Source organism: Amblyraja radiata, chromosome 28, assembly GCF_010909765.2.
Source record: "Amblyraja radiata isolate CabotCenter1 chromosome 28, sAmbRad1.1.pri, whole genome shotgun sequence".
Lineage (NCBI taxonomy): Eukaryota > Metazoa > Chordata > Chondrichthyes > Rajiformes > Rajidae > Amblyraja > Amblyraja radiata.
The window spans coordinates 18,849,122-18,874,373 of NC_045983.1; the positions used below are offsets into that span (position 1 = coordinate 18,849,122).

Below are 25,252 nucleotides of genomic sequence, written 5' to 3' on the forward strand. Positions count from 1 at the left end.
ATTCCACCTGGATGTATACCGTAAATACCGTGACCTGTTGGTCTATAGACCTGGTGAGAATTGATCGGGCAGCAAACGACCTCCTTCTGTGGCAAATATCCTCCATGAATTTACCACTGCCTTTCATAAATCTATGTTGGCTTTCTATAATCAATTGTACTCTTCCATGACTGCTAATTCTGTCCCTGGTTATTTATTCTGGAATTATCCCTATTGCCGGTTAAATTTCCTGGATACTAGCAACTACCTTTATCCTCCACATGAGTAATGGAAGCCCCTTGTGATTGCTCCACTGGTCCATAACAACATGACTGGTCCAGTTTCTGCACTAACCCCCATCCATTGATGTTGTTAATATCTATCAATCTGCCACTAACTATCGCCAACCATCAGCCCATAATCACCTGGTCTCAATCCACACCCTCTCGATCTGTGACAAGCAAGCAATCATTGCAATTTATTTTGCAAATTATTTTCATGGACATAACCACATTTAATATGTGTGCGCGTGTGGGTGTGTGTTTAATGGCCTCTCTTTCTTGTTGCAGAAGCCGGCCAACTGGAACTATGTGACCATGGTTCTCGGGAGGATCTGACTGGCAGCCCCTGGAATATGCGTGACCTCAGCCCATCTGCACCAAGTGTCCTACAACGGCATGGTGACAACTTTCAAAATAGCAATCCTTGGAGCGCAAGGGGTTGGGAAATCAGCAATTGTGCACCAGTTCCTCTACAACGATTACAGTGACCGCTACATGCCGACAAAGGCACGGCACATCTACCTGCCTGCGGTGGTCATGAACGAGCATGTGCACGACCTGCAGATCATGGACTTTCCACCCATTCCGTCCTTCCCAGTCAACACTCTGCAGGTAATTTACTCTGCTATTTACAACTTCCGCAGGTCACAAGAGCCGATATCATTCCCTGATTACTGAGCGGGAGACTTCTGCAAACCTGCGGCGGGCATTCAATTTCAGTTTGTACCCAGTTTTTCTGACTCATGGCAAAATCATTAGCTGAGAGGAGTTCATACATTGAAGGTATTTTGACCTTATTGGTATTTCACATCCTCTTCATTTCTTGGACTATTTTAATTGCCTTCCCGTGCTTTCATCCCTTTCCTTCATCTAAACATGAAAATCTGAAATTAAAAAAATTGAAAACGCTGGAAACACTCAGCAGGTTAACATGTGACCTTTGAAGGCACTTTCGGTTGCCAAGTCCCTTCATTCTGCTTTCGGTTATTACCCAGTTTCATTATCCTCTGACTCAAGATGGTAGAATTATCAATCTACCAGCTTGTCAATGAATTGCATATCTTGAATGCTCTTGATATCTTTACCTGTTTTTTTTGTTCTGATGGACTGTTTTAAACTTTATTCCTCATTAATCTGTTTTTAATTTACTGCCAGGATGTAGGCATCGCTGACAAAGTTGCATTTCTTGCCTGACAGTAGTTCTGAGTGAGTGTTGGTGAGTGACATTCTTGAAGCACTTGCTTGTTGGATCACTTCAAGAAGCAGTTAAAAGTGATTGAAGAGATATCTTGCATGGCTGACATCCCACTGCTGGATGTTTACAAGGACTTCATAGTCATTCAAACAAGTCTAATCATTATACTCTTCACTCCACTTGGGCTAACAATCCAAAGAATTTCAATTCAAATATTGACTTCCGTTTTAAATTGACGTTTTGGAAAAATAACTGCCTCGGGTTTTACTGGGCCCTGGTGTGTTGAAGTAAAAATGAACTTAATTCTCAACTACTCTTCCCATGGCATTCATTTGCAAAATGGGCAATGGTAAACCTCCATGTAAAGATTCCTCAAAGAATATCTGGCACTTAGACCCGATCAACCTGAGATAAGGTTAGATCAAGAAATCCTCCAAATTGTGCAGAAACCTCACGCCCAGCTGGAAACGGGAGGACACAGACGCTTGCTCTATCTCCACACTGGAGCTCGAACAGAGTCATGGATTCTGCTGCATAGAAAGACCCATATTGCAGGAGCGTAGCTTGCAGATATGGTTCCATATTAAACCCCCCCCCCCCCCTTGTGTATCAAATGGACCAGAAACAGCTGGCAATCTCTGCTTTGATTTTTTTCACAGACTCTGGGAATTTTTCCCCTCCCACAAAATCAAAGACATTTTTGCTATTAATGAGATTGTCATTAGGATGTGTTTGTTGAGTGTACAGATTGTCACATTATACGGCCATTGTTCGATTCGTTGCTATATTGTACATGAATTACCAACAACGTGTTACATATTGTTGTACTGTCGAATGGAAAGTGGATATCAATGCTAAGACCAAAGTTTATTGTCTAATCATATTTGCTCTCAAGAAGATGATGGCCAGATATTCTTTTGAACTGCTTCAGTCTGTGTTGAAACTATTCCCATAGACATTTTGAGTGGAGATCTCACAGACTGATCCAGTGCCCATGAGGGATGATGATACATTCCAAGTAAAGTGGTGCCAGGTGTGTGAATGTTGAAACTGCTGCATTTCCCATGAACTATTTATATACAGAAAATTTGGAAATGGTATTGAGCACTTTGTAATTATCAGTAAATATCACCACTCTAACCAGTGGAGTGCATTTCCCTTGTTACCCATGGACATCAATAACACCAGAGCTCCCAATGATGCACTGATGTTCATGGTATGTAGAGGGGACTTTCTTTTCCACCAAGGACAATGTCATCATGCACAGAAGCATCAACCATAGGTAGATTGGTGAAGGAAGGTTATGTGGGTTGTCCTTTGTTATAGAGTAATTGAATCATAGTCATAGAGGAATACAGTGTGGAAACAGGCCATTCGGCCCAACTTGCCCACACTGGCCAACATGTCCCAGCTGCACCAGTCCCACCTGCCCATATTTGATCCAGGTCCCTCCAAACCTGTCCTAACCATGTACCTGTCTAACTGTTCCATAAATGTTGGGATAGTTCCTATCTCAACTAACTCCTCTGGCAGCTTGTTCCATACACTCACCATCCCTTCCTTATTGATTCCTATTAAATCTTTTCCCCTTCATCTTCAACCCATGACCTTGTTGGACACCTACTATCTGCCACAGACATGGTTTGTCCTTCATGGCCCGCCCTGCTCATTCTGTGGGCGTGCCCTCAAGTCACACTTTGTGGTGGACAATGAAGTCCCCACCCACTGTACATTCTGTGTCCTTGGTTCTGTCAGCTCTTCTTCCAAGTGTTGTTGGAGGAGAACAGATTCACCAGCTGAGGAGAGGGCAGGGTAGTTAGTGACAATGAGGAGGAGCTTCCCTCGTCCACTCTTGCAAACAAAAAGAACAATCTGACATCAAATGTGGGCAAGAGGATGCAGGAGGTGTGAGATGTCCTCACCTGTTCTGCAGTAGCTGTGTGTGTGGTGGAGGGACATATGTGCAGAGGTCCATGAGTCGAAACCCAGTGAGTTGGCCCCAGTCTGTGGCCTGTGGAGAGACCCCTTGTTACTGCAACCGTAGCCGAGACATTGCACAGCATAGTTGCCCCGCTGTGCATTGAATGCCCTTTGGCAATCACGAAAGGGTCTGATATCGGATCACTTTCTGAAATACGACCAGTAAGAACAGAATGGCAGCTGATTAAATATAGGTAGAACATCTATTGGAGATGAAAGACCAACTCCCTAGAGTGTTTTAGGAGAGCATAGTCACCATGAACTTCTGACTCAGCAGTTGGGAACAACAGATCATGAATTTACCAGATGCAAAGACAGGCGGTGAGTCATTGTCCTTACAGTCAGCATTGGAGAATGTAGAATGGGGCACAGACTCAGTAACACTGTGGGAGAATAGGGAAATGCACAATAACAAGAATGGTGAGTGAAAGTGTGGGCACGGACTGGAATACTGCTAGAGTTTGGGCATAAGCCACAGATTCAGTAACACTGTTGGAGTGAGTGAAGGGCAAAGGCACAGTAACACTGTTGTAGTGTGGATACTGGGTATGGACTCAGAAAAACTGTGGCAGTATGTGTTCTGGGCACAGACTCAGTCTTAATTTGGAGGGCAGTGTGGTGCAGCAAGGGGAGTTTGTTAGTCTTGCCAAGATTGTATGTAACGCCTAGTGAGGGAGTCGCTGATACATTTGTGCTCGTAAGAGTGGCCTGCAAATTGCAGCTTGACTGCTAATACCGAGGTGACCTTGTCAAGGTTGAACAGTTCCCATTTAATACTGAAGATTAGCTCCATTCCTATGGGAAGCTTTGTTGAAAACGAAGTGCAACTTTACAGCGAGAAAGATTGAAATAAGATTAAGGAAGTTCGTTTGTCATTGGTCTTCACTGGGAATGGTTCTGTTGCATATCTGTTGGTTCTTATTATAGTTTGCACGTCATCTTGTAGCAAAAACAATGTGGACGTGAACTTAAGGAGAGGTCTCTGTAATCCTGCCTGTGTAATGCAGTTGATGGCAGTAATGAGGTTAAGGAAGGGCAGTAATAATGGCTAATGCAGCTATCTGAATGTTTCTGAGAGTTTTCATGTCCAATGTGTGTCTGAATGGATGGATTTCAATTTATGGGAGCGAGCTCTTCAGCCACTGATGGGCAGCAGATGAGGAAAACCCTCTGTGTTCTTCCCTGTTTTATAGGTACATAGGCCTCTTTCTAGTTACCATAGCCAGACTTGCCTTCTTTCTCGAATGATGATTATTATGGCATCTCTGAGGTTCCTTCGTATTCCCTCCTCTTCCCAGATGCAGACAATGAGATTGTGGTTTCAGAGCTCATAACCATTGGGTTTTAGGATTTCACGGGGAATACTGCCTGCTGCCATGGTCTTGTCATTTTTATTTAGTTGGGATGTAGCCCTCGTGACTTTGTGTCCATCGGGAATTACATTGTCTAGCCTCGATACGTTGCTACAAGGTAGGAATCTTAGATAAGGAGGTCTTTGAAGTATTCCATCCAGCCACTAGCTAGTCTACTCTATTTTCACCATCAACATGAGCACAAAACATTAATGTGAATAGGACCATTGCCACAGGTAAAGCAGCGTTGAACTTATCAAGGATCCTGCTAAACTGGCTCACGGGCAACCTGTCAACTCACAGCGTAAAGAAACTGAAAGGATTCCACTACTTTTGGCTGCCCTGAAGTCCACCACAATGGGCATCTATGAAGAGACTCGTTGTTTCTTTTCCAAGAAGGACCAGGCTGTTTTGATGAGAAATGTGTTGCATCCAGTTCGCTCCAATTTTCCTTTGTAGAAATAGGAGGTTGAGGAGATCTTTGACAGGTGCGGAAGAATGTGATGGATGTTGCAAAGAAACACTGTAAATTGAAACAACAAGGGCCAGAAGACACTGGTTACGGTTTTAGGCAAGAGACTCCTGAGAACGTATAGATGACCTTTCTTACTTGACAAGTGATAGCCACGAGGAATCTAATGTTGGTGTCAGAGATGAAATGAGGAAAGCCACTCCGGGGAAAAAAACTTGCAGGGACAATGAGAATAGGGTATGTGAACAGGACTGGTTGGATTGTTCTACAGACAGATAGCATGTACTCAGTGGGTTAAATGGCCTCCATCCGTGCCATAATGATGCAGCTCGGTGCACCAGGGTTAGTATTGGAGAGCAGATTGTTGGGTATAGATTCAGAACCTCTGGCACAGAGTTGGGTACATGGTGTATGTTTAGAATTCATATCAAGAGCTGATGAAGAACAGAGAAACACAGAGATGCGTTCAGAGAGTTGGATTCTAGGTAAAAGCGCAGAGTGAATAATAGTGATTAGACCTTTTGTACAGACTCAGGGAAAGCACCAGAGAGTGTTGCACTGGGTACAAGCTCAAGTTCAAGTTCAAGTTCAAGTGAGTTTATTGTCATGTGTCCCTGTATAGGACAATGAAATTCTTGCTTTGCTTCAGCACACAGAACATAGTAGGCATTTACTACAAAACAGATAAGTGTGTCCATACACCATAATATAAATATATACACACATGAATAAATAAACTGATAAAGTGCAAATAACAGAAAATGGGTTATTAATAATCAGAGTTTTGTCCGAGCCAGGTTTAATAGCCTGATGGCTGTGGGGAAGTAGCTATTCCTGAACCTGGTTGTTGCAGTCTTCAGGCTCCTGTACCTTCTACTGGTAGCAGGGAGATGAGTGTGTGGCCAGGATGGTGTGGGCCTTTGATGATACTGCCAGCCTTTTTGAGGCAGCGACTGTGATAAATCCCCTCGATGGAAGGGAGGTCAGAGCCGATGATGGACTGAGCAGTGTTTACTACTTTTTGTAGCTCAGGATAACAATCGCAGATAAAATTAAAACAGAAAATGCTGGAGACACTCAGCAGGTTAGGCTGAACCTGTGGGAAGAGAAGCAGTCAACATTTTGGATTGAAACTTAAAAAAGTCAGAATTGACAAAGTCTTTGACTTGAAACATTAACTTTGTTTCATTTTGCACAGAGGCTACCTGACCTGCTGAGTATTACCCCAATTTTTCATAATAATTGCATAGTGCAGAATGGAGCACAAAATCATCGAAGTAACAGCCTCTCAAAGATACTGCACTTGGATAATATATAGTACAATAGGAAATTATTGATCTACAACCAAGGGATGAGATTGTCAGTCTGAAGAAGGGTCTCGACCCGAAAGGTCACCCATTCCTTCTCTCCAGATATGCTGCCTGTCCCGCTGAGTTACTCCAGCATTTTGAGTCTACTGAAGAGATGAGATTGTTGCTCGCAGCCACGCTCCTGATTTACGGAGCAGCAGTTAGTCTTGTTTGTGTGACAACTGGATTGATTGTCCAAAGATGGAGGCAGTAAAACGATTGGCCCCAGGTCATGTAATTGGTGTTCCGTAATGCTGTCCTTTGGGCGATGGTGACATCAGTCTGGAGGTGACAGGTTGTGGCAGCTTCAGCTTGTAAATCATACACTCACTTCCTTCATGACCAGAATAACAAGATTTGAATTCATTTCTCATAGCCATAGAAACATAGAACATAGTTGCAAGAGTAGGCCATTTTACCCTTTGAGCTAGCACCTCCATTCAAAATGATCATGGCTGATCATCTAAAATCAGTACCCCGTTCCTGCTTTCCCCCCACATCCCTTGATTCCTTTAGCCCTAAGAGCTAAATCTAACTCGGTCACAAAATCTTACAGCTTGGAAACAGGCCCATCGGCTCAACTTGCCCACACTGACCCATTTACACTTATCCCACCTGCCTGTATTTGCCCCACATCTCTCTAAACCTGTACTATCCATGATGCTAGGTCCTGGGATGTTATATGCAGTACTCACTCATATGCGGGCAGTAGTTTTGTGCACTACGTAGCCCCCTTTATAGGGTGTGTCTGCCTTCTGCCAGTATTGTTTTCAAAGCAGTAATAAGTAGTCTTTCACAGAAAATACCCCTCCCCCATACCCTATACATCTAATGCAGAGATCATGTTAGTCACTTGGGAAAGTGCCCAGTTGAATGAGGCAAACAGCATCAGTCTGAAGAAGTGTCTGCCCTGAAACGTCGTCTGTCCATTTCCATCCACTAATTCTGCCTGACTCGCCGAGTTCTACTGGCAGTTTGTTTTTGTTGCCCGAAGATGGTCATTACTATGTTTATCTCCATGTATCTTCAATCAGGCAGAATTGAAATTAACTGAACTACAATTTCTAGAGTCCAATAAAGTCTTCAGCAAATTTGAGCTGCAGGTAAAATTGACACATTACAAACTGCGTCATTTCGAGTCTCACTTCTGGGTCGTCTTTTGCTGTTGACAGATGAATGAAACTCATCAAGACTAGCATGTCGTCCTTGCTGAGTAAGAAAAGGAGCTCAGGGCTGTTTGATGCATTGTGTTGATGAAACACACAACAGTTTTAAAAGGGAGACAATCGAGTGGTCCAGCCAATGTCAAGTCTCCTGATGCATATTCGTACAAGTGAGTCGTTTCCACCAATGTTTGTGCCTTGAGGCTGATAGAAAGCCTTGGAGGATCAATTAATGTCACATGCTCCAGGATTCTCAGTGTTCGACCTGTTCTTGTTGCCAAAGTATTCACAAAAGTAGTTCAATTAAGTTATGGATGATCAACTCTGGAACCTCACTCATCTACTTTACACTCCATAATATTGAACACAAAGAAGGCTTTGTAGTTGTAGAGTTATACAGCACAATAACAGATGCTTCAGCTCACCATGAACATGCTGGCCATCAAATACACATCTGGGTAAATCTCATTTCCCAACACTCGGCTTAGCAATTCAAGTACTCCCCTAGATAAATTCATAACATTGGCTGTTCCTCATGCCCTACTAGACTCCTATTCTGTACCCCATTCTACTGCCAAGTTAGTTTAAGCGATGGGAATGGTGTTAAATGTCAAGAGGGTAGACTTTGAACTCCTCGTGTTGGATGTTGTCACTGCCTGCTACTTGTTTGGCCAACATGTTACTCGTCACATCAAACATGGACAGAAGGTTGGCCATATCATGCCGTTTGCAAGCATGGACTATTCTTCACAGTTTGATCATTGGTACAGATTTGCGATGAGTTGCGAAACACTGTTGGGTTTCCACTGGCAGAAGAGTTGACAATTAGATGGCATAAACCTAAACAAGTTCAAGTTCAAGTTCAAGTGAGTTTATTGTCATGTGTCCCTGTATAGGACAATGAAATTCTCGCTTTGCTTCAGCACACAGAACATAGTAGGCATTTACTACAAAACAGATAAGTGTGTCCATATACCAGACAACCGGGAAAAGTGAGAATTTGTTTTATGCAGTGGCACGTAAGATGTGGAAACTGCATTAGGTTATAAATCCCTTAAGGTTACTTCAATATTCATAGCATAATCATAGCACGTCTCAATTTCACCAACTCTATTTTTCTAAACTCCACAAATTATATGGCCTTCCTTCTCAATCTTTCCTCGTAGAACAAGTCCCTCGTCCCACAAAACAATCTGGTGAATCTTTGCTGCAAATCTCTAAGGCAACAATTTATTATTTCTTAGAAACAGACCAACAGACATTCAATGTGGTCTCAACAATGTTTTGCTGATTTGCAGTAAAATTATTCTACTCCTTGTATGCTTCAAAAAAAGGCTGACATATCATTCTGTTCCTAATTGCTTCCTACATCTTCCCATTAAATTTCTATGCTATGTGTTCAAGGACTCCAAAAGCTCTTAGAATGCCAACTGCTTAATAGTTTTTCACTAATCAAAAAATATTCCGATTCTCTTTAGCTCCTGTTGCTGCTTATATTCTTTCTGCCAACGTCCTGCATACTACACACCTTATGATAAGCCTTTGGTGATTTTAAAAAAATGTCTTCTTCAGAGCTTACCTTCCTATAAAGAGAGAGTTAGATAGAGCTCTAGGGGCTAGTGGAGTCAAGGGATATGGGGAGAAGACAGGCACGGGTTATTGATAGGGGCCGATCAGCCATGATCACAATGAATGGCGGTGTTGGCTCGAAGGGCCGAATGGCCTCCTTCTGCACCTATTTTCTATGTTTCTATGTTTCTATCCAGCTTTGCATTGCCAATAAGTTTGGGTGCATTGCATCACTTGCTCTATTCTAGTTCATAATAACCGAGAACAACGACTGATATTTATGGGACCCGATCGGTTATAGCCACCATCTAGAAAATAATTTGTTTATTTTCATGGTGAGCGTTGTGTCTCTAAACAGTTTTGTTTGCTGTTGTAACACATTCCCTATGTAAAATTGGGGGTGTCTTTCTTTAAGCATTGTAGCCAACTGCTCTGTGTGTCCAGTGCCGTCATGGTCAGGAGAAGCTTTGAGAAAGTTTCTATCCCTGTGTAGAATCTATCCTCTTGCTTTTTTGCAACTGATGAGCTGCAGAGAAAGGGTGTAGGCTCTCTTTAAGTTACTTTGTTTTCTGAACCCATGACATTTATTGAAATGGTTAATTGGTTGGTGAGGTGGAGGATCAGCCATGATCACAATGAATGACTCACTTCTGCTTCTATTATTTTATGTTTCTCTGTTAGAAAAGATGCTTGGTGATAAAGATAGCACAAGGCTATCCGCTGGAAGAGTGAACGCTGTAATTTTCCAGGTTGCTATACTTCCAGGAGAGTAACATGTCTAATGAAAGGAGACTGTGGACAGTAAACTACTCAGAGTATTGATCTGTGTAAGCAGGATAGACTAGAGCAGACAAAATTAAAGACTCCACTATGTGTATTTGGAGACAATAGAGTGTGGATGCTGGAATCTTGAGCAAAACCAAACTGCTGGAGGAACTCAGTCGGTCTGGCAGCAACTGTTTCAGTCTGAAGAAGGGTACTGACCCAAAATGGGTCAATTTCCCATTCCCATTTCCCTCCACAGATGCTGTCTGATCACTGCATTCCTCCGGCAGTTTCCTTATTTGCACTGCATTTCACTGGCCAAATGGCAAAACGCTACCACTCCTTTGAGATCCTGGGGAATGTAGCAGATCCATTACAAGCCAACTACAACCCACCTAAGAATGAAACATTTGTTTAAGAAGGAACTGCAGATGCTGGAAATTCAAAGTTAGACAAAAATGCAGGAGAAACTCAGTAGGTGAGGCAGAATCCATGGAGCGACAGAAATAGGCAACGTTTCGGGTCGAAACCCTTCTTCAGACTGATGTGAGGGTGGGGGGGGGGGGGGGGTGAAGAAGAAAGGAAGAGGTGGAGCCAGTGGGCTGAGGGAGAGCTGAGAAGGGGAGGAGAAAGTAGGGACTACTTGAAATTAGAGAAGTCAATGTTCATACCGCTGGGGTGCAAACTGCCCAAGCGAAATATGAGGTGCTGCTCCTCCAATTTACAGTGGTCCTAAGAATGAAACAGTTGACTATCATTGCTGCTTTCTTCACAATCAGGGGATCGGAGAACTCATTGACATTTCTCAATACATCTCAGGATGGATCTCAGATGGATCTCAGGTTCTCTGCAAATTCAAGGGTCTATCTCATCCACTTGTTTGTGGTGGTCAGGAGTCCCACATGTCAGAACGATTGAAAGGGCATGTGGTTATCTAAAGCTGCAGAGTGCTCCAAACCCAGGCAAGAAATGATGATGAATGGCCAACAGAAAGAAGTACATGCATTAGAATCTGAGATAAGATTTAGAGCAGGGGGAGAGCACAGCCAAAGGCATTCAACTATCCCAAAGTATTGCAAGTGACTGAGAACGAAATGCCCTATTTATGGGAAACATGGCCATCATGTGGATTTGAGAATTATTTCTATAAACCGTGCAGGGAGAAGAGGAAATTGAAAGATCCAACACATTCACTCCCTGCACCTCAGGGCGAGGGAAGGTATCCACTGGCCTGGGCTGAACAAGAAGACCTGAACATCAGAAATGGGAGACCTGCAAATATCTGAAAAAGAACCAATCAAAGCCCTCTTCCCAAGTCCCAGACTGACTCTGTCCAAGCATCAGTTCAGAAACATTTCATCCAGATGGGAAAGCTTATCTGGTCATGTGTAGGAAGGAACCGTCGATGCTAGTTTACACTGACAATAGACACAAAATGGAAGGAATGGGTGACGTTTCGGGTCAAGACCTTTCTTCAGACTGAGAGTAAGGGGAGGGACACAGAGATATGAAAGGGTAAGTTGTAAAAATGAGGCAACCCCTTTGATGTCTGATTGTCACACCTTACCCTTCCATATCTCTGTCTCCCTCCCCTGACTCTGTCTGAAAAAGGGTGTCAACACGAAACGTCACCTTTCAATGTTCTCCAAAGATTCTGTCTCTCTCTCTCTCTCTCTCTCTCTCTCTCTCTCTGTCTGTCTGTCCTCTCAACCCCCCCAACTCTCTCTCTCTCAATCTGAGAGCTCTAGCTCTTGAGACACCCTCTACTCTCCTCATCTCTCGTCTCTCTCTCTGTCTGCCTCTCTCTCTCTCTCTCTCTCTCTCTCTCTCTCTCTCTCTCTCTCTCTCTCTCTCTCTCTCTCTCTCTCTCTCTCTCTCTCTCTCTCTCTCTCTCTCTCTCTCACACACACTGGAATGATATTGTGTAAGATTTTTCAAAATAGTGAATTAAATTTATGTTGGAGAATTACTAAAATAGCCACCAATAATCTGGAAAATCTGCCAGTCCAGCATCATCAAAAGTGCGAGCATACTAAATTTGGTTTAGTGCTTGTGTTTGGTGGCATTTGAGGAGATATTTCTTCAGACTTCACTTTTGTCATTGCCCAAGCATTAGCGATCTCTGCCTTCCGTGAGTGTCCATAGACAGCTTCATGGCACAGGCCCTTTGGCACAGTCTTCTCCACCATCCTCTCCAGTGTGCTGTTGATGGTCATCAAGGATTACCTGTGAGCTCACTCTGCCAAACAATATAGTGGCTAACAATTTATTATAGATAAAGGGTCACCTGGGAGCTGCTTCGATTCACTGTTGAATGTCTGCCAGGTCATCTTCAGTTCTGCATTGCACAGTGTAGTCATGTGACCCTTCCCCTTAATTCTCAGTCCAAATTCTACTTGATAATTAATATTTAAGCACTTTTTCCTTTTATTCCTTTGCAGAACCTACAATGCATTCACAATATCACTCCCCAATGAAGAGGTGTAGGCTGACTTTAAATAATGCGCGCTTGCTTTAACTTATAGAAGCCACCGAAGATGTTGGCAACCCTGCTGAGACAATGAGGCAGTAAACAGCGCAGTTAGTGCAGGGTCTACACAGCAAGCATGTAAATGAGCTGGCAGCAGGGAGCTGATGTGGTGCCTGCGTCAGGCACAACAGTAATGGCTGATCAGGATTCCTGCGACCATCTTTTGGGGGCTGCACAATTTTAGCCCTGGAGACAAGAAAAGGCCTTTAACAGTATGAAAGGACGATGGAGGAGGCACTGGGGACAGCAGAAACACTGGAAGAGAGATCTCAATGTGAGAACCACCAGGCATTCCGCTGGGCAGCTCAGTGGAAATGTCTTTCCCGAGGGAATGATGAGAATAGGAATCTGTCTCCATAGGCATTGGCTATTGGAAAAACTGCATTTAACGGAATGCGAGCTAAGTGAATGATTGAGAAGGGAATAAAAGATAATGCAGATGGAGGTAGATGAGACGAATTGGACACAAAGTGCTGGAGTAACTCAGACACCATCTCTGTAGAACATGGAGAGGTGACATTTCAGGTTAGGTCCCTTCTTCAGACTCAGAAGAATTGAATTGCCTATTGCACAGCGTGGCAATGGACTGACTGGGTCAATTGACCGGATGATTTCCTCTCAAAAGATTGGTGGCAGCAAATTAAATATGAATTATTGAGTGAAATTTTAATTGATGTTCAAAAGAAATAACTTTAGGCCATATGGTAGGACAGCTGGACTAATGGATTTTTCAAAGGAGGGACCACAGAACTGCTTGGGTTGAGTTTAGTTTAGTTTATTGCCAAGTGTAACGAGGTACAGTGAAAAGCTTTTCTTCCGTACTAGCAAGTCAGTGGAAAGACAATACATGATTACAATCGAGACATTTACAGTGTGTACACATTTGAGACATGTTTCAGTGATTCTCTTTTTATTGATCTAATAAAAGGGGCGCACAGTGACAAACACTGGAAGAGCCTCTACCTCACAGGGCCAGAGACCGGGAATCCACCCTGATCTCAACCGTGGAGTTTGCACGTTCGTCCTGTGACTGCGATGGTTTCCTTCAGGTGCTCTGGTTTCCTTCGACATTGCACAGACAGTCATCGCTATGCAGCACAGAAACAGATGCCTTGAGGCATTTCAATGGTCACAGCTCTCCGATCAGAAAGACAACCCATTACTACCTTAACTACCCTCCAGCCTTCGGGAACTTCACCTGTGGCTGAAGTGATGGAAATGTCTCTGCAAGGCACTCCACAATTTCTTCCCAAGCTTCCCACAGGTTTGCAGATACACTTGGCCAAGCCATGGGGATTTATCCACCTCAATGTACTTCAAATCCACCCGCTCTTTCGTAATGCATATATGATCGAAGGCATCAGAACCCATATGCTTCAATTCATTAGCTTCCATTATCTTCTCTTCAGTAAAAACAGATTCAGTTAATATCTCCCCTATTTTCTGTGACTCCCTCCCCCTATTGCTACCCTATTATTTTTACAGTTATCTGATTCTCCCTGCACACCTGCTCTATTTCTATCTGACTATTGAGAAGTCCGTAATACAGTCCCATCAAAGTCATCATTCTGGGACGACAGATGGCACAATGGGCTAAGTGTTCGGCTGGCAACCGGAAGGTAGCTGGTTCGAATCCCGCTTGGAGTGCATACTGTCGTTGTGTCCTTGGGCAAGACACTTCACCCACCTTTGCCTGTGTGTGTCCTTGGGCAAGACACTTCACCCACCTTTGCCTGTGTGTGTGGATGTAATTGTGTGAAGCACTTTGGGGTCAATGCAAGTTGACTAAAAATGTGCTATATAAATAAAGAAATTAATCATTCCCTTCCTGTGTCAAACATCTGCCCAAATAGCCTCACTGGGCCATTCCTGAAGAATATCCTCTCTAAACACTGTAGTTATGCCCCTCCTGATCGAATTGGCAACATGTGGGTTGGCAGGTTAATTGGGCCCTGTAATTGCCCCGAATGTTCAGGTGAGCAGTGGAATTTGGGTAAATTGATGGGGACGTGGGGGACGATAAAAATATGAGAATAATGTAGGATCAGTGTTAATAGGTGATCAAAGACTTGGAGGGTAGAAAGGGCTGTTTCCGTGCTGTGTATCTATGACTACGTCATGAATTGATGCATGTGCATTGTTCTTCACAAACCCTGTCCAAGAATGACACACACACTTTCTTTCTCGTAAATGTCAGTGACCGGCTCACATTCTTAGTATAACTTCACCTTGTAAACAACAGAGAGGATGTAGACACTTGTGCACTGGAATCTGCAAGATGCACATATGGGCTGCTTTGTGGTTATTAATCTCCTGTGATTTATTTATTAGGATGAACCAGCTGAGTCTTATACTTGGGTTATCTAATCTAAATACATTACTCACACTGACTCATTAGGTTCAAGTACTTTGGTAATTACAACCACATATCTGAGCTACCACCTTACATCAAGAGAAGAAAAATTTACTCTGCTTTCAAATGATCCTCACAGTGGTGCGTGCCTGGAACATGCTGCCAGAGGTGGTGATGGAAGCAGATAAAATAGTGGCGGTTAAGAAGCTTTTAAATAGGCACATGAATATGCAGGGATGGAAGGATATAGATCACCTGCAGACAGAGGAGATTAGTTTAACGGCACCATGTTTTGCACAGATATTATGGGCAAAAGGACCTGTCCCCGTGTTCTATGCCTTCTTAGATTGATTTAAAAGATAATCCCTTGGCAACGTTTTGAAGGGCAGGGGTGTTGTCCCAAGTGTCCTGACCATCTTCACTTTTGAGACACAGCACGGAAACAGGTCCTTCGACATCACTCATTCACATTAGTTCCATGTTATCCCACTTTGTCATCCACTCCCGACACCAGGGGCAATTCACAGAGGGCCAATTAACGTACAAATCCGTATGTCTTTGGAGCACCCGGAGGAAACCCACGAGGTCACAGAGACAACGTGCAAATTCCACACAGACAGCATCCAAGGTCAGGATCGAACCCGAGTCTCTGGCAGCTGCACCACTGTGCCGCTATTGAAATCAATTTCCCTTTGCTTCCATTGCTGAGTATAAAAAGGATGCATTGCAGCATGACAACTCCTTAGAAGTGCTTTAATGTCGTTAACGTGCTTTGGGACATCCTGTGGCCATCAAAGGCACCCTGCAGATAATTCCTTCCTTATATAATGGAGATATATAGAGATGCTCTCCCAGTAAGAACTTCCTAATTACTTTAAACTATCGGGAGCCACTGCAGCGGAGACGAAGCTATAAATCCCAAATCATAATAGAATTTGTTGGAAGTGTGCAGCAGACCAACTTACAATAGATAGACAAATGGAGGACTATGAACCCCCAAATATATTCCAGATTTCACAGATTAGGGAATTTCTCTAATAAATCTGTAGTGGGTTGTAAAAACATGGATCAAGTGCTATATTCAGCCATGGTGCCCAAGGTTGGAATAATCCGTTGGGATTCCTATCCATCTGTGCTAATACAAGAAACTTGATGTGTTGGCCTCTATTGTCAGATAGCTTGTCAGCATTCATGATGCAGGCTCGCTGATGAAGAAAGTGTTCTAGGATGAGAGTATCTCTGAACAACCTGTCCATCTGGCCCCATTACCAGAGTAGATCATCCAGGCTTTGAGAGTGAAGCAATAAAAGAGGATTTTGTTGTTTACTGTAGCAAAGTCGTTCGCTGGCACCGACACAAACCCCCCCCCCCCCCCTCCGCTCCACAGACACTATGGGTCAACTTCAGCTGCTGATTTCTCCATAACCTTTCAAGTCACGTCTCGAATCTTGTCCAAAGATTGAAACAATATAATGGGTTTATTCTGTGGGGAGTTTGCGTATTGGAGATAAAAACATTAAAACGATGAAAGCAGCAGATTGTAAATCAGAACAATGGTGTAGAAGATGTGAAGCAGGTTGAACAATGTCTGTAAGTGAAAGTTAATCTTTCCAGTGTCGGCCCCAGGCAAGAGCTGCAAGATGCAGCCATGTAAACAGGCCAAGAAGATTAGATACTGCAAATATATATTAATTATGACATTAATGACGAGTTATACAATGAAACGGCTTAGCTTTGCCATCAACAGTTTAGCGATGCTCAGAGTTATATAGTGACAGGGAGTTATTTCATTATGATGCATTTTCAAAGTCTCTATTTCCTCTTCCACAATATCACCACCTCCTCTTCAGGTGTAGAAATCCTCCAAATTAGTTGCTGGAAGGACTCAGAGAGCCAGGTTGCATATCTAAGATGCTGCCTGACCTGCTGAGACCCTCCGATAGAAACGTTTCCCCTCCAAATGTTCAAAAAGGAACTGCAGATGCTGGAATATCGAAGTTACACAAAATTGCTGGGGAAACTCAGCGGGTGCAGCAGCATCTATGGAGCGAAGGAAATAGGCGACGTTTCGGGCCGAAACCCTTCTTCAGACTGATGGGGGGTGGGGGGGGGGGGAGAAGGAAGGAAAAGGGAAGGAGGAGGAGGAGCCCGAGGGCGGGCGGATGGGAGGGTGGGAGGAGACAGCTAGAGGGTTAAGGAAGGGGAGGAGACAGCAAGGGCTAGCAAAATTGGGAGAATTCAATGTTAATGCCATCCGGACGCAAGGTCCCCAGACGGAATGTGAGGTGCTGTTCCTCCAATTTCCGCTGTTGCTCACTCTGGCAATGGAGGAGACCCAGGACAGAGAGGTCGGATTGGGAATGGGAGGGGGAGTTGAAGTGCTGAGCCACCGGGAGTTCAGGTAGGTTATTGCGGACTGAGCGGAGGTGTTCGGCGAAATGATCGCCCAACCTACGCTTAGTCTCCCCGATGTAAATCAGCTGACATCTAGAGCAGCAGATGCAGTAGATGAGGTTGGAGGAGATACAGGTGAACCTTTGTCGCACCTGGAACGACTGCTTGGGTCCTTGAATGGAGTCGAGGGGGGAGGTGAAGGGACAGGTGATGCATTTCTTGCGGTTGCAACGGAAAGTGCCCGGGGAGGGGGTGGTGCGGGAGGGAAGGGAAGAATTGACGAGGGAGTTGCGGAGGGAGCGGTCTTTGCGGAAGGCAGACATGGGGGGAGATGGGAAGATGTGGCGAGTGGTGGGGTCACGTTGGAGGTGGCGGAAATGGCGGAGGATTATGTGTTGTATTTGCCAGCTGGTGGGGTGAAAGGTGAGGACCAGAGGGACTCTGCCCTTGTTGCGAGTGCGGGGATGGGGAGAGAGAGCAGTGTTACGGGGTATGGATGAGACCCTGGTGTGAGCCTCATCTATGGTGGCGGAGGGGAATCCCCGTTCCCTGAAGAACGAGGACATTTCCGATGCCCTGGTATGGAATGTCTCATCCTGGGAACAGATGCGGCGTAGGCGGAGGAATTGGGAGTAGGGGATGGAGTCTTTACAGGGGGCAGGGTGGGAAGACGTGTAGTCCAGATAGCCATGTGAGTCAGTGGGTTTGTAATGTATGTCGGTCAGGAGTCTGTCCCCTGTGATGGAGGTGGTGAGGTCAAGGAATGGTAGGGAAGTGTCAGAAATCGTCCAGGTGTATTGGAGTGCCGGATGGAAGTTGGTGGTGAAGTGGATGAAGTCAGTCAGTTGTGTGTGGGTGCAGGAGGTGGCACCAAAGCAGTCGTCAATGTAACGGAGGTAGAGGTCGGGGATGGGGCCCTGGTACGTCTCGAACAAGGATTGTTCAACGTACCCGACAAAGAGGCAGGCGTAGCTGGGGCCCATGCGTGTGCCCATAGCTACGCCTTGTGTTTGGAGGAAATGGGAGGAGTCAAATGTAAAGTTGTTGAGGGTGAGGACCAACTCCGCTAAGCAGAGGAGAATGTCAGTGGCTGGGTATAGGTTGCTCCTCTGGTCGAGGAAGAACCGGAGGGCTCCGAGGCCATCCTGGTGGGGGATGGAGGTGTAGAGTGACCGGACATCCATGGTGAAGATGAGGGGGTGAGGGCCCAGAGAGTGGAATGCGTGGAGGCGGCGGAGAGTGTCTGAGGTGTCTAGAACATAGGTGGGGAGGGATTTGACCAATGGGGATAGGATGGAGTCAAGGTATGTGGAGATGAGTTCGGTGGGGCACGAACAAGCAAAGACAATGGGTCTGCCGGGAGAGCCGGGTTTGTGGATTTTGGGGAGAAGGTAAAAACGGGCCGTGCGGGGCTGAGGAACGATGAGGTTGGAAGCTTGGTCGGGCAGGGCGTGGGAATTGATGAAGTCGGTGATGGTGCTAGAAATGGTGGCCTGGTGCTCGTCAGTGGGGTCATGGTCCAAGGGTAAGTAGGAGGAGGTGTCCGAGAGTTGGCGCGTGGCCTCAGCTTTGTAGAGATCGATGCGCCAGACTACCACGGCACCTCCCTTGTCGGCTGGTTTGATTCAATGGCAGTGCGTTCAGAGGGGGAAAGATTAGAGTGAGACAGGGGAGTGGAGAAGTTGAGGCGGTTGACGTCGCGGCGGCAGTTCTGGATAAAGAGTTCCAGAGCCGGGACTTTATGAGAGGGGTTCCACGAGGAGGGGGTGCGTTGGAGATGGGAAAAGGGGTCATCATTGGGGGTCGAGGACTCCTTCCCATGGAAGTGCGCTGTGAGGTGGAGACGACGGTAGAAGCGCTCCAAGTCATGGTGGGCGCGGAACTCATTGAGATGGGGACGGAGGGGGACAAAGGTAAGACTTCTGCTGAGGACAGACCGTTGGGTGTGGGAGAGGGGGAGGTCGGGGGGGATGGTGAACACCCGGCAGGGGTGGGAGTTGGGGCCAGAGGAAGGCAGGTGGGTGGACTGGGGACGGGGCGATGTGTGGGGGGGGGGGGGTTGTGGGGGTTGGAGGAGTGGTGGGTGGTCAGGGGGTGGGGGGGAGAGAGGGCTGTAATGTGGGTGGGGAAGAGCGGGGGTGACATGGTTGGGGGGGGATGGGGGAGGGTCAGTGGAGCAGCCACTGAGGTTGGCAAGGCTGGGCAGACGGGCGCTAGGACCCAGTGGAGTTAAGTTCAGGAGAGTGGGAGTAAGCAGCGTGGAGGCTCCAGGCCCAGTGCAGAGTCCAGGCTCCAGGTAAGGCGACGGCTGTGGGTTGCTGGAGGGGGGTGGAGTGGCGCGGGTCACCGGACCCAATGGTCGGAGTCCAGTGGCGCGGGTCAACGGACCCGATGGTCGTAGTCCAGTGGTGGTTGAGTCGGGGTCCGCGGGCGATGCGTGGGTGGTCCCGGTGGGCGGAAGGTCGGCGGGTCGGCGGCGAGATGAATCGGGTGCGTTGCGGCGGCCATGTTGGGGGCGCCCCGGTTCGGCGGCGATAAATGTTTGTTTTTTTGCTCAAGATTCCAGCATCTACATTCTCTTGTGTCTTCTGCAAATTGATATCTCCAAGACGTTCATTGCCTCTCTTTCATTCTCCGCTTTCATAAAATCAGTTCATCCAAATCTAACTTCCCGTTTTTGTAATCCTGCACCCAGCAATATGCTTGTTCCCCCTCTACTGCCCTGACACTTCCCTCCTCACAGACCTACACTGGCTCTCACTTCCCCCCTTGCTCAGATTTAAAACCTTTATCTCTTTCCTCACACCTCCTTGTTCCTTAGCTTCGCTTGGGATTCAGGATGACCTGCATCCACCCCAGTTTCGAGGTGACTGATGAAGATGCTGATGCGGACAACCAGAGATAGACACAAAAATCTGGAGTAACTCAGCAGGACAGGCAGCATCTCTGGAGAGAAGGAATGGGTGACGCTTCGGGTCAAGACCCTTCTTGGTCGACTGGTTAGGGAAACGCGAGATATAGATGAAGATGTAGAGAGATAAAGAACAACGATTGAAAGATCTGCAAAAAAGTAACAACGATAAAGGAAACAGGCCATTGTTAGCTGTTTGTTGGTTGAAAACGAGAAGCTGGTGCGACTTGGGGGGGGGATAGAGAGAGATGGAATGCTGGGGTTACTTGAAATTAGAGAAATCAATATTCATACCACTGGGCTGTAAGCTACCCAAGCAAAATATGAGATGCTGTTCCTCCAAATTGCATTTAGCCTCACTCTGACACCGAAGGGGACCTAGGACAGAAAGGTCAGTGTGGGAATAGGAAGGAGAATTAAAGTGTTTAGCAACCGGGAGATCCGGTAGGTTCAGGTAGGCAACAATAGACAATTTCCAAGGTGAAGTGGATGGGTGGGTAAGGATGTCCACTCCTTCTGCCTGTTTACAGTTTTGTGTGATACTCCTGCTGAATGTCCTGAGGTAGTCATTACCATTCTGAACACTCCTTCACCTTCCTGAGTGGTTCCAGGCCAGAAAATCATTGAGGATGTTCAAGGACACTTTGGTACATATTTGAATCGTTTCCTCTGCACTCCTGGTAATCTATTCCCATAAGAGACCTTGAAGATAGTGTCTGTTTTGGGTGATAATATTGTTGGACTCTCCCAGTCCAACCACCTTGCGCTCATTACATTCCCCTCTTTAGTTTAGTTTAGTTTAGCTTAGTTTTCATTTCATTTATTGTTACAGTACAGAGAAAGCTCCTCTTATTACTCCTCTTTATTATTTCTTATATGTCTCTACCACTGGTAATTGTGTCCTTGTCTCAGACTTAACTATCCCCTCTTCCTTCCCTCTTTCCCATTGAACCTATCGTTTTGCATCCTCATAAACCATCTTTGGTTGTTGGCCTGCTTTCCTCACATTGTGGCCTGGTTTCAAATATTCCACAATTTGCACAATCATGCAGTGTGCAGTTCATTGAACTATGTTCTTTTTGAAAAAAATATTTTATAACCATAGTTTTCTATAAAAGAGCATTGTGGCAGAGATGAATCACTGTAAGTGCGGAGCAGGTTGGTGAAAGGGCAGGCTGGAATGATAAGGTCTGTTTACTCAAGCAGCCATTTCACTTTGCCTGTCGTTACCTGCCATATATGTTGTCCACAGGAAGAACAGCAAAGATTCGTTTTTGGTAAGCAAAAGCTTAGAAGCATCTGTAGCAGTAAAGGGGAATTAGCGCTGGTCCTGATACACTCCACACCTGTGCATAGAGTCATCGACTCAAAGCGTCATAGAGTGACACAGTGTGGAAACAGGCCCTTCGGCCCAACTTGCTCACACCGACCAACATGTCCCAGCTACACAAGTCCCACCTGCCCACGTTTGGTCCATATCCCACCAAACCTGTCCTATCCATATGCCTGTCTAACTTTTTTTTTAATGTTGGGATAGTCCCTGCCTCAACTACGTCCCTGGCAGCTTGTTCCATGCACCCACCATCGTTTGTGTGAAAAGGTTACCCCTCAGATTCCTATTGAATCTTTTCACCTTCACCTTAGATCTATGTCCTCTGGTCCTCGATGATGTCCAACTGAACTCTGCAAAGTGGTGCACCGCTGGTCCATGCCATTCACCTGACTGCCTGGACTGCCGCACACCACTCCTGCATTCATAAGTTGAGACCTGCAATCCACCTCAGAACCTTGGAAGCTGAGGAAATACCCATCAGTCTGTGCACCAGCAAGACCCTGCAGAGGTCAATCACCATTGCTTAAGATCATAGATTCATAGAGTCACACAGATTGGGAACAGGCCCTTCAGCCCAACTTGCCCATACCGACCAACAAGCTCTATTTACACTAGTCCCACCTGCCTGCATTCTCTAAACCTATCTAGAGTTTAGATTGGAGAGTGGCAAATGTTGTGCCTCTATTCAAGAAGGGCTGCAGAGAAAATGCTGGGAACTATAGGGTGGTGAGCCTAACATCTGTAGTTGGAAAGTTACTAGAGAGTAATCTGAGGGATAGATTACACAGGCATTTGGACGGGCAAGGGCTGATCAGGGATAGTCAACATGGTTTTGTACGTGGGAGGTTGTGTCTCACAAATCTGATTGAGTTTTTTGAAGACGTGACCAAAAAGGTCAAGATGGGCAAAGCTGTAGATGTGTGTACATGGATTTCAGTAACACATTTGACAAGGTAGGCTGCTCTGGAAGGTTAGATCTCATGGGATCCAAGGAGAGATAGCTGAATGGATAGCAAATTGGCTCCATAGAAGGTAGCAGAGGGTGATGGTGGAAAGTTGCTTCTCGGACTGAGGCCTGTGACTAGTGGTGTGCTGCAGGGTTCGGTGCTGGGTCCGTTACTGTTTGTCATCTACATCAATGATTTGGACGAGAACATACAGGGCAAGATTAGCATGTTTGCTGATGATACAAAAGTGGATGGTTTTGCAGCTACCTGTAGTGAAAATGGTTGTGAAAGATCGCAGCAGTATCTTGATCGATTGACCAGGTGGGCTGAGGAATGGTTGATGGAATTTAATACAGAGAAATGTGAGGTGTTGCATTTTAGGATGTCTATCAAGGGCAGGACCTACACAGTGAATGGTAGGCCTCTGGGGGAGTGTTGTAGAGCAGAGGGATCTAGGAGTGAAGGTGTATGGTTCCTTGAAGATTGAGTCGCAGGTAGATAAGATGGTCAAAAAGGCTTTTAGCACATTGGCCTTCATCAGTCAGAGAGTATTGAGTATTAAGTCATGTTGCAGTTGTATAAGATGTTGGTGAGACCGCATTTGGAGGATTGTATTCTGGGCACCATGTTATAAGAAAGATATTGTCAAGCTTGAAAGGATTCAGAGAAGATTTGCAAGGTTGCTGCCAGGACTAGAGGGTCTGAGCTATAGGGAGAGGTTGAGTAGGCTGGGTCTCTATTCCTTGGAGAGCGGGAGGAGTGATCATGAGAGAAATAGATCGGGTAGATGCACAGAATCTCTTGTCCAGAGTAGGGGAATCGAGGACAGAGGTTCAAGGCGAAGGGTAAAAGATTTAATAGGAATCTGAGGGGTAACTTATTCACACAAAGGGTGGTGGGTGTATGAAACAAGCTGTCAGAGGAGGTAGTTGAGGCTGAGACTATCCCAACATTTATGAAACAGTTAGACATGTACATGGATAGGACAGGTTTGGAGGGATATGGACCAAGCGCTGGCAGGTGAGACTCGTGTAGCTGGGACATGTTGGCCAATGTGGACAAGTTGGGCAGAAGAGCCTGTTTCCACACTATCACTATGACGCTATGAATCCATGTACCTATCTAAATGTTTCTCAAACGTTGAAAGAGTACCTGAGAGATAGTTATCTCCTCCGGCCGCACGTTTCATCACACAAGCACTTGATCACATGGAGGCAGTTTCCACTCTGATGAAACCGAATGTAACTCACACACTCACACATTTAATACAAGTTCCAACATGGGGCATGGGCATCTCTGTCCTGCACCAGCACGGATTATGACAGATGTGGATACCCGATACACAAATTGAGGCCCAATTGATGGCCATGTCTCTTCCGTTACAAAACGCACATCGTTTCACAGGTCCTTCTCTGCGGAGTAATTTGGATGGCCAAAGTTCCTGGAAAATTCAAAGTAACGACTCCTCTAGCCTCAGACTCTGTCTCACTCCCCAGTAACTTTCAGCAATCTTAATGTCGTACTTGTTCACAAGCTGACTTTCAGATTGCATACCAAGATCTTGATGAAGACTCGCAATTTTCGGAACGGTATCATTCTCAGTCCCCAACATATCTGCTGCCGAAATATTGCTATTACCAGCAGCCAACGTAACATGGTTATTTCCAGCAGCCAAAATAACATGGTTATTACTAGCTGCCGAAATATGACCATTATTACTAGATACTGTGGTACCCCTGTTCATACCAGCTACTGCAATGCCACTGTTATTATTAGCTAATCTAATACTACAATTATTACCATATCAATAGTATCATTATTACCAGCTGCTGAAATCCCATAATTATTACCAGCTGTTGATGCCCTGCTGTTTCTGCCTGTGGCTGAATTGCTGTGATTATTATCTGCTGCTCAATTACAGCCTTTATTTTTTCTTGATTTGTCTATTCCAGTACATTTCTGCCCAGATTCCCTCATCTTATATTTATTTATTTATTTTAGCAAGGTCTCCCAAATGCTCCTCTGAAACGATGGCCTGTTGGGCTGCTATAGTCGGTCTCGAGTCACATTGAGGACAAACTAGCTCATCACAGATTTCCTCTTTAAAGGACATGGTGTCAACATGTAAACATTAAAAAACCCTGCTCTGTCCTCACTCATCAACTATGCCCAACAGCACACTTTGGTTTCTGGCCAAAATACAACTTAATTTTAGAATTCTCGCCCTTGTTTTCAATTCCCTCCATGTCTTCCCTCCACCCTATCTCTAATCCTTTCCAATCTCACTATGAAATCAACACTCCTCTTACATATGCCAGCTCATAATACTTTATTGTAGTTGCTACACCCTCAGTGGCTGAGTCTTAAAGTTGCAGAGACATACAGCATAGAAACAAGCCTTTTGGCCAATCAATTCTCCATTAGCTGTGGTATTCCTTTCAAACATGGAGGTGCTATCAGTTGCTGTGATCATCACACACAACTACACACACACACACACATGCACACTCACACATGCGCACACACACGCCCACACACACATGAACACACACACACATGCGCACACACATGGACACATGGACACACACACACACATGCGCACACACATGCACACGTACACACACATGGCTACTGTCACTGCCCTGTCACTCTGCTATTGACTGAGATCTGAGGTTGAAC

The 25,252-nt window shown here is 45.4% G+C and overlaps 1 protein-coding gene across 1 annotated transcript in view; it reads left to right on the forward strand.

The window, feature by feature from the left end:
- The window catches only part of rasl10b (RAS like family 10 member B), a 90,066-nt gene that overhangs the window by 11,058 nt on the left and 53,756 nt on the right, over window positions 1-25,252 (forward strand). Inside the window, exon 2 of the mRNA XM_033045973.1 lies at window positions 549-872. Coding sequence (XP_032901864.1) covers window positions 657-872 — 216 coding nt within the window. The 5' untranslated portion in view covers window positions 549-656. The remainder of the gene's footprint in view (window positions 1-548; window positions 873-25,252) is intronic.